At 46.7% G+C, this 9536-nt stretch overlaps 2 protein-coding genes across 2 annotated transcripts in view; both read left to right on the top strand.

Annotated features, from left to right (window-relative positions):
• Window positions 1-6736: 6736 nt before the first annotated feature.
• On the top strand, window positions 6737-8123 carry LOC134213516 (microsomal glutathione S-transferase 1-like). The gene is made up of 3 exons (XM_062692647.1): window positions 6737-6976; window positions 7559-7641; window positions 7705-8123. The coding sequence occupies exons 1-3, from the start codon at window positions 6854-6856 to the stop codon at window positions 7946-7948; spliced, it is 450 nt and encodes a 149-aa protein (XP_062548631.1). The 5' UTR covers window positions 6737-6853; the 3' UTR covers window positions 7949-8123.
• A 943-nt stretch (window positions 8124-9066) lies between these two features.
• The window catches only part of LOC134207273 (prostaglandin E synthase-like), a 46253-nt gene continuing 45783 nt past the window's right edge, over window positions 9067-9536 (top strand). The window contains exon 1 of the mRNA XM_062682998.1: window positions 9067-9277. Within this exon, the coding sequence (XP_062538982.1) occupies window positions 9152-9277 (126 nt within the window). The 5' untranslated portion in view covers window positions 9067-9151. The remainder of the gene's footprint in view (window positions 9278-9536) is intronic.

Raw genomic sequence — 9536 nt, 5'->3', positions numbered from 1 at the left:
CTCGAATCGCGGGCATGCGAACATCACATGCTCTGCCGATTCCACCTCACCTACACATTCAGGACACTCCGCAGAATCTGCGAACCCAAACCTGTGTTGGAATTTTCTAAAGCAGCCATGTTCAGACAACACCAGTGTTAGGTGGAAGTTGACTTGACCATGCTTCCTATCAACCCAGTTGGACACATCTGGAATCAGTCTGTGGATCCAACGACCTTTGACTGCGGTGTCCCATGCTCTTTGCCATTTAAGCAACGAAGCTGCTCTCTTGACACGTCGCACTTGCACCGAGTCCCTTTCGTTGTAGCACTCCACATCCTCCTCTAGGAGTGTGTCGATCGGCATCATTCCAGCTATAACGCACACCGCCTCATATGATATGGTGCGATATGCGCTCGCGACACGTAGACACATCAGCCGGTGTTTTCTGATCAATTTCTTTACATTGTACTCGGCTTTTAGTGCTACGGCCCATGCCGGCACGCCATAACGGATGATAGACAATGCTACGCCAGCTATCAGCCTACGCACTTGACTATGCACCGCCGATCTGTTGGACATCATTCGTGATAAAGATTTTATCGCTAATGAAGCCCACTGACATGCATAATCGACGTGGCTCGTAAAATTGAGCTTATCATCGATCATCACGCCCAGATGCTTGAGAGACCTCACGGAGTTAACTGTGCAGTTCCCTACTCTTATACTCGCTTGTTGCAACACATGACGGTTATGTACTACCACGACTTCCATCTTGTGGTGTGCAAGGGATAACCGTCTCGATTTGAGCCATTCCTCCACTCTGCCAATCGCGTATGAAGCCTTCAGTCTAACTTCGTCGAGAGTGTCACCTTCTACTTCTAGCATTACGTCATCCGCGAAGCGTTCTATCTTCACACCGGCCGGGAGACTTAAGCGTAATACTCCGTCGTACATAATATTCCACAGAACCGGTCCGAGGATCGATCCCTGTGGAACACCCGCGGACACTACGATCGACTTTTGATCAGCATCAGTGTCGTATAACAGCACCCTATTCTGAAAATAGCTTTTCAGTATCCTGCACAGGTAATCCGGAACTCTCAATCGGTGCAGGGAGTCAGCAATGGCTGCCCAGCTAGCATTGTTAAACGCGTTTTTTACATCAAGTGTAATCAACGCGCAGTACCTAATACCTCTTCTGTTTAAACCTCTCGTTATCTTGGCCGTATCCGTTACCGCTCGAATTGCTTCGATGATAAAACGGCCCTTACGGAAGCCATACTGGTTGCTAGATAAGCCACCAGCACACTCTGTATAAGCCGAATGACCCTCCCTAGCAGCTTTCCAGCTGTGTCGAGTAGGCAAATTGGTCTGTATGCCGAAGGATCCCCCGGCTGTTTGCCAGGCTTCGGTAATAGCACCAATTTCTGCCGTTTCCATCGATCCGGGAAGTTTCCTTCGTCCATGCATCTCTGGAGACAGCTCCTGAACATATCTGGATTGGCAAGAATGGCGTGTTTAAGGGCCAGGTTTGGAATAACATCCGGGCCTGGCGCCTTATTGAGCTTAAGTTTTCTTGCGGCTACGATAAGCTCTTCGTTAGTCACTAGCGGTACCACGTCGACTGACTCGTATGGTGCAGCGGGCCAGTCCGATGGTTCATGTGTCGGAAACAGTCCCTCTACTATACTGGCTAACAGCTCTGGGGATCTTTCAGGAGGTGTGCTATTGGTCCTAGACATCACTATCCTGTATGCATCGCCCCACGGGGTGTGATTCGCCATCCTGCACAGCTGTTCGAAGCAGGCTTGCTTGCTACATTTAATCTCGTAGTTCAGGGCTCTGCTTGCTTTCCGGAATACCCCTCGTCTGTCGAGTCGCTCAGCGTCTGTTCTAGCACGTCGCAACCTTCTTTTAGCTTTAAAACAGGTTCTACGAAGATCTGCAATCGTGTCAGACCACAAGTACACTGGTTGTCGATTTCCTGGGGGCTGGGTCTTCCTTGGCATCGCCACGTCGCAGGCACGTGTAAGTACCGTTCGGTCGTTACCGCTCAGTCCTGTAGTCCTACTCTCCCAGCGCAACGCCTCATCCAACAGCTCTTGATTGAATTGTGAAGTGCGCCATCCGGGATCAGCACCACCTCTTCTCGTCGTAGTTCTCCGGGTATACTCGACCATAAAACGTACTTCCTGATGGTCGCTAGAAGTATGACCCTTGTGGACCATCCATCCTGGTTCTTCCGTCCATCCTGCGCTGCAGAAGGTGACGTCGATACATGAATCACCGCTCGGTCCTCAAAACGTTGGCACTTGACCTTCGTTCAGCAGAACTACGTTCAATACCGCTAGTGACTCTAGCAGGATATAACCTCTAGCGTTAGTAAACCGGGAACCCCAGTCCACTGCCCACGCATTGAAGTCACCTGCTACAACTACTGGTTTAAGGCCAGTTAGCTTCGCCGCAAGAATATCAACTACCCTAGTGTACTGCTCTATACTCCATCTAGGAGGACAGTAGCAGCTACAAAAGTAAACACCGTTTACCTTTGCTATGACGAAACCCTCATCGTCGGGAGAAGATATTATCTTCTGGATGGGGTATCGCCCACAAGTCCAGATTCCCACCATACCGGACTTGTCCGCAATCCAGCTGCCGTTTCCAGCAGGGATGCGGTATGGGTCGGACAGAAAGGCAACATCAGCTTTGCACTTGATAACCGACTGTTGTAGCAGCAGCTGGGCCGCCTCGCAGTGGTTCAAGTTTAGCTGTGTTACTTGCATGTCTGGACCCTGCTAGAGGCCGGACAGGCCTGCGCACCGGTGAGATGCCTGTTGTCTGCCCCCGGAGGACAGATTAGACATCTCGGTGCAGCCTGGCAGGTGCGAGCCTGGTGGTTTTCGGCTCCGCACCTACGGCACATCTTACTACGGTCAGGTCCCTTACAGTCATAGGAATGACCGTGGCCAAGGCACCTATAACAGGCCTGATTGGGTTGGCTTGTGCTCAGCGAGCACACCGACCAACCCACCTTTAGTTTTACCTTATCCAGCACCTTCTTGGCCTCAGCCATAGGTACTTGGAATGAGGCAACCTGCATTCTCGCAAAGCCTTTGCGTAACCGAATCGCGGATTCCTGGATCTCGACATTACACTGATCCTTCAGTGCGTCTACCAGGTCTCCGGCTTCGGTTATTTCATCCATGCCCTTGCACTGGATGTTCAGGACTGGGCACAGGGCTCTAACCTGGACCCTGTCACCCAGGACCTCTTCCGTCAACTTTTTATACTCGGAACTCTTCCGAGCAGCATCCCGCTTCAAGACGAGAATCATCTCGCTTTTGCGCGTTCTTCGGATGCAGTTGACATCCCCTCCTAGTCTTTAGGACTTCGGCATAGCTTTTATCGTTAGCCTTGACAATGATTGCTTCGCCTCTGTCCTTCCGCTTGTCACTGCCATTAGAAGGCGCACCCTTTTTCTCACGGGCTTTACCCTTCTTGGCGGTGACTGGTTCCTTTCCCTTGGTCGCACTCCTTGCGACCTGCTGACGGCTTCTTTTTTCCTTTTTAGGATTCACTACCTCCGTCCATGGTAGGTCTTCCTCCCGGCGGTCCTCTGGTATCTTCCTAGGTGGAGGTACCATTTTTCTCTCGGTCTCCACTCGGACCTTTTCTACGGTCCGTGCCGAGGCTTTATTAGCTACTTTCAGGTCCGCCTCCTGCGTGACCCTACTTAGCTTAGCAGTTGCTCCGCTGTTAGCCATACGCCGTTTGAGTTCTGCAGTCTGGCTCTCCGCCAGCTGCTTCCCTTCTGTAAGGAGCCGAATCTTCGATTCGGCCTCCTTCGAGGCCTTCTATGCTTGGCTAACCGCCAATTCCTTTTCCTCAGTAAGAAGACGGATCTTGTGCTCCGCCTCCTTACTGGCTTCCAGCAAGGACTTCCACTCCGACTTCGCCTCCACTACTAGAGCTCAGAGGGTCAGTACGGCCTGTTTCAAGTCCTTACTATAATTTACTCGGTTGTCCAGGAAGGACAGGATTACATCCGAAACGTCCGTAATCACTTCCATCGTCTGGACTCCATCCTCTCCGTGGTTAGTCATCACCGAGTTAATGACTTTGGTCAGAGCTAGGATAGGATGTGACAATAGAATTGCAACTGCCTTGTTGTTTCCTCAGTCGATTGCTTTGACGAGGTGATGGCCAGTGCTTCCGAATGTTTTTTATGCAAAATCCACTGAATAGTGTATGTGAAAAAATCATGTTTTCTCGTTCTTTTTTTTCCATAATTCGTAATGAAGGATGCTGCGTACTATCAGAACAAAGTTTTTACATGGAGATGTAAGAGTTTTACAGTGGAATGGGTGAAAAGTTGGTCGATAATGCATCTCATCGAGTGTTTTAAATTAGCATAACTCTTGAGAATCATGCATACATCATTTGCAGCCTAGCATAAATTAATTTTACCCGAAAAATTAAAAAAACAAACTTTTGAAATTTGTCAAAAATTTCAATTTAATTACCCAGCAACACGGCCAAGGTAACAACATCCTGCCCTTTTGAAAATGTGATACCGCCGATTGAAGTAATCGATTGTCATTTTCACCCAATCAGCAACCGGTACGATTTTGACAGAAAATCGGTACGATATTGAATGACTAATTGGCACATCCTATCCTAGGGTCAGAGTAGGGCCGTCCATCTTAACATCCACCGGCACCTCTTCCGACCCTCCACGTGCTCCGCCATCGCCTCCCCCCGGCGACCTTTGGGGTGACCGATCAAAGCCACTGCGCCTGGCGAAAGGGTTCTCCTTGTCGCCATTCGCCTCACCTCCCTCATTCGTTGATTTAATTTTAATTGGATTACTCATGTCTATTGGGCCCCCTTGCGTCCCCTAAAACCGTGGCAGGCCTTGTGGCACGCGGTACAATCCTGTGGCTCAGCTGGTAGCTGAGTGGGAGTAGGCTCAGATGCTCCTTCCTGACTAGCGCTGATCTGGCTCTGAACACGAAAGTTTCAACCCTCGCATGGCCTCCCTGCATGCCGCAAGGCATGTATAAATAACCATGGGATCGCGAAGGCGACTACACCAACAGGATTCGGTGTAGTCGCCTTCGCGATCCCATGGTTATTTATACATACCTTGCGGCATACAGGGAGGCCATGCGAGGGTTGACACTTTCGTGTTCAGAGCCAGATCAGCGCTAGTCAGGAAGGAGCATCTGAGCCTACTCCCACTCAGCTACCAGCTGAGCCACAGGATTGTACCGCGTGCCACAAGGCCTGCCACGGTTTTAGGGGACGGAAGACAGCCTGGCCATTAGCCCATTCGCCGTTTCAGGTCGGTGTCACCCGGCCTTACTAAGAGAATAGAATAACCAGACTACCAGCCCTCGCGTTCACAATATTTCAATATCCAAATACAAGACCAAAACACGCAACCAGTATACCTTAATCAGGGTCTTACTGGTATCAGCCCTGATGTGCCAGTAGCACTCTCTGGGCTTGTGCTTTTGAAGCGGCACACAGTCGCTTTGATAGAGTCTGATTACGGGCACTTGAGGTTTTTTGGGAGGGATTTTAGCAGAGCCCACTGCTAAATCCCACCACGCCCACAGACACCTGGGGAGGGGTCGTCAAGCCCTTGGACATGGTCCCTGCTGCCGGCCATCCCTCTGGCAGCAGCGAAATTTACTAGCCGTAGGCCGTTGTCATTGGTAGCGGAGTGAAGGCTCTCCCTACCAATTATGGGACGGAAAAAGTCCTCTCTACCGACCTGAGCGTTAGCGTCTCCAATAACAATTTTCACGTCATGCTTTGGACACCCTCCATAGGCTTCATCAAGATATTTTTAAAACGTGTCCTTCACGTCGTCGGATTTATCGTTTGTCGGTGCGTAAACGTTGATTAGGCTGTAATTGAAGAATTTGCCCCGTATCCTCAACACACAGATTCATTCGCTAATGGGTTTCCACCGCATCACTCGCTTCATCTGCTTGCCCATCACTACGAAACCAACTCCATGCTCTGCTTTTCCGCCGCCGCTGTGATAGATGTTATACTTGAATGCAGTGTTGGTCGTGGGGTCCACAGCTCGGAATTCACGTTCTCCGGATCTAGGCCATCGGACTTCTTGAATAGCAACCACGTTCACCCCAACCTTCTGCAGTTCACGAGCCAGAAGGCTCACTCATATTTATAATATTTGGTTTTCTTAATTTATTATCTACAATTACTTACCTGCTTGCAGACATTCTGCCAAATTGTCCTACGAAATTGGACCGAAAATGATTTATTTTACACCTGCTTTTTTAAGTGATCATTTTCGTTGAGATCTGCATACTAAGCTTAAACAAGAATAAGTTGATCCAGTTGATCCGATTTTGTGGCCGGTTCGCGCACTCTTCTATTTACTGGTTGCTATGCAGCCCCGTGATAGGAGCAGATAATAAAACAGTCTTTCTGAGTAATTACCAACAATAATTTATTATTAATTAACAAACTTTTAACTGGAATAAAATAAGGTTAAGACATTGTACATAATTGTAATCATTACTATGTTATCGACAACTTTCCTAGCCTAATGCTTCTGGAAACATTCATACCACATCTCTACACAATCCGCGAGATAATACATATACTAGTCGCCGTCCTATGTATTTGTCAAACATAGCCTCTCTAACCGCACGCAAACTGCAACTCATCGAGCCGGCAAAACATGTTGCCGCTCTACGACGCCATTCATCCAGCCAGTCCCGTTCGGTTTAGTGTTCAACTGCCACTCCCGAGAAGCAGACGTAGATAACTCTTCGTTTATCAGCCCATAACCGGCCCCCGAGCGGAAGACAGACAGAAAAATCATTCCAAAATGCAACTGTTCGACAACGTGAACGAAGGCGTCTACCGGACGTACGTCTTCTGGTCGTCGGTCCTGGTCGTCAAAATGCTGGTCATGTCGGTTCTGACCGGAATGCAGCGCTTCAAGAAGAAGGTAAGTTGTGGTTTTTCGTTCGAATACTCTAACCGATTGATGACGTAGGAGTGAAAATTCTCATGAGGCGTTAAACATGGTGGACTTTGTTCAACCCACAGAGGCAAAATTTATTATGTTATTATGAAATTAAGTTTGATGCAGTCTATTACGCAACATCGCTGATTGTGGATGCAAACAAATATGGCCATGAACGTTGACATTGTATTTCTACTGTGTTGAAATGTGTTTCGGCGCAGAAAGAGAGCTTTTGATCGCCTCCAGATCTAAAGTGTTACGATCGATAGATGAATAATGTAAACATTTGCCTAGAGAATGCCATTCAAAATATATTCTTTTTCGGATGGACTCGATGCGGTTCATTCAAATAGATGCTGTTTGAATGAAAAGCATGGAAACTTCCCGAAATATCTTCTTGTTCGAGCGAATGTTTACTTCATTTAATCACACGTGGAAACATATTTAGATTTGCGCTATCGTCACGAGAATGACTTGCAATTTTTGCAACGCATCGTCATCTTAATGTGGATTGCCTCCTGGTCGGATTCTAATAGGATTTTTTTCCCACAACCCACATTACAGGCATTTGTCAACCCGGAAGATATCGCGTCGAATCCCAAGTTGAAGCTCAAAACTGATGATCCAGATGTGGAACGCGTTCGTCGGTAAGTGTACCCAGAATTCGCACGTGGTGGGGAGCAATCGCTTTAACAACTTTGTACTTGCAGTGCCCACCTGAACGATCTGGAGAACATTCTGCCATACTTTGTGATCGGCTTCTTCTACATCCTGACCAATCCGGATCCCGTGATTGCGGCGAACCTGTTCCGTACCGTGGCTGTGTCCCGCATCGCGCACACGCTGGTCTACGCCGTGGTTGTCATTCCACAGCCGGCCCGTGCCATCGCCTGGCTCATTCCATACGCAACCAGTTTCTACATGGCCTTCAAAACGATTGTGTTTTTCTTGTAAGCGGGGTGGTGCCTTCCAGCAGACATTATTTTTAAGGTTCCATGGTGTTGTAAGTGGTAGATTTTAGGATGCGTGAAGATCACAAAGATTTGACATTTCTGTCGATAAAATTTTGAATCACAAATCACTCAGGTTGAGATTTAGTTGTAATGAATAAAAATGAAACAATTTTGAATATTGTGCAACATACATAATTTATTTACGCCTTACGGACCCTCCATCGACCAACTTCTTCGCTTAGATTAACTATCACTTGTTAGTAAGCCTGCGCAAGCTAGAGATAACACGTCGTTTCATAATTGGTATCAACAGGTTAACACTGTTGACAAGTGATAAATAATCAGTTCCAGTACAATGTTCAAATTAAACAAAATGACCCATATCGCGCTCGAGAGGCTCTGCAATTTTGATAAACATTGCATTACTCATTATGCGAAATTTTCTGAAAATATCAATTGATATTAACCAATTATTATTATCGATTTATTTTTTGGTGAACATTTGCTCTCCCGCAACGAGCAATCTTGTCAAAGTTGTTGAATCAATGAATAAATTTATCCAATCGACTTCCAAAACGAATTCAATCGGAATGAGAATGGCGTTGGTGGAATCGTACAGTAAACATATCTGCTGATATTTTACGAGAAAAGGAACAAAAGTTGGACTGCAATCTCGACAAAAAAGTGTGTATGGAAATCTACCGATTGTACTGAAACTAGTTGAGCTGTACGTAACTCCTAGGAAAATATGAAGATCTTCGCGTATTCTTTAAACGTGATCATTGTAAACTATCATCATTTATAAGAAAACAATTTTAATGCACATTTGTTTGAAAATCCTATTCCACTTGCCGTTACGAGTCCAAACCATTCAATGTCAATGTCAGCGCCGATAGCGGTCCTCTTCTACTAGCTATTATAAAATCATGAATTAATTAACGGCGGAACAGAGAACCGCCGAAAATCGGAACCAATTAAAAGCACACAGACATACGCAACGCAGTGTCCAAGAAAAAGAGAAATGGGAAAGCGTTTAATGAAGCTCATACAAATTCGTAAAATCTTCGAAATATCTTCAGCACTGGTACCGGACCGGTACACTGCACTGGTGCTGCGTTCAGCTTCGTTTAGTTGGAACTAACCTCTCGTGCGGTCAACAACATAATAGAAAAAAAAATCGTGATCTGTAAGTGAGAGGAGAAAAATGTCAACCCTAATGGATCAGGTGAATCCGGAGCTGCTGCGTACGTACGCATTCTGGAGTGTGATTCTTGTGCTGAAGATGCTGCTCATGTCGCTGTTCACCACGCTGACGAGGTTCAGAAAAATGGTGAGTTTTGCATTTCTAGCAAGAAGACAAGCGGAATAAATTCTTATTGGATTCATTCATGCATAACTGGTTTGGAAACCAGTAATACGAATGAAGTATTATTCAAGCTATCGATTATCCACGATAATCAATTTGGCGTTTATTCAAGTTTGAAATAGTGTTCCAATGTAAATCATTTGTATAATTATGTATCTTTTGTTAAGAAGCCTTCAATCCTTGAAAAGTTTTGACTGAGCTGACACATGCTGGCTTATATCTA

The sequence above is a fragment of the Armigeres subalbatus genome, chromosome 1, assembly GCF_024139115.2.
Source record: "Armigeres subalbatus isolate Guangzhou_Male chromosome 1, GZ_Asu_2, whole genome shotgun sequence".
Lineage (NCBI taxonomy): Eukaryota > Metazoa > Arthropoda > Insecta > Diptera > Culicidae > Armigeres > Armigeres subalbatus.
The sequence above is the reverse complement of the archived record's forward strand: the minus strand, read 5'-3'. Positions and strand labels throughout refer to the sequence as shown.

What these genes read in the sequence shown, in the direction of transcription:
- LOC134213516 (XM_062692647.1), top strand. Translation starts at nt 6,854, where the DNA reads ATGCAACTGTTCGACAACGTGAACGAAGGCGTCTACCGGACGTACGTC. An exon ending in TGCAGCGCTTCAAGAAGAAG is followed by an intron (nt 6,977 to 7,558) that starts GTAAGTTGTGGT and finishes CCCACATTACAG; the next exon opens with GCATTTGTCAACCCGGAAGA. An exon ending in GATGTGGAACGCGTTCGTCG is followed by an intron (nt 7,642 to 7,704) that starts GTAAGTGTACCC and finishes TTGTACTTGCAG; the next exon opens with TGCCCACCTGAACGATCTGG.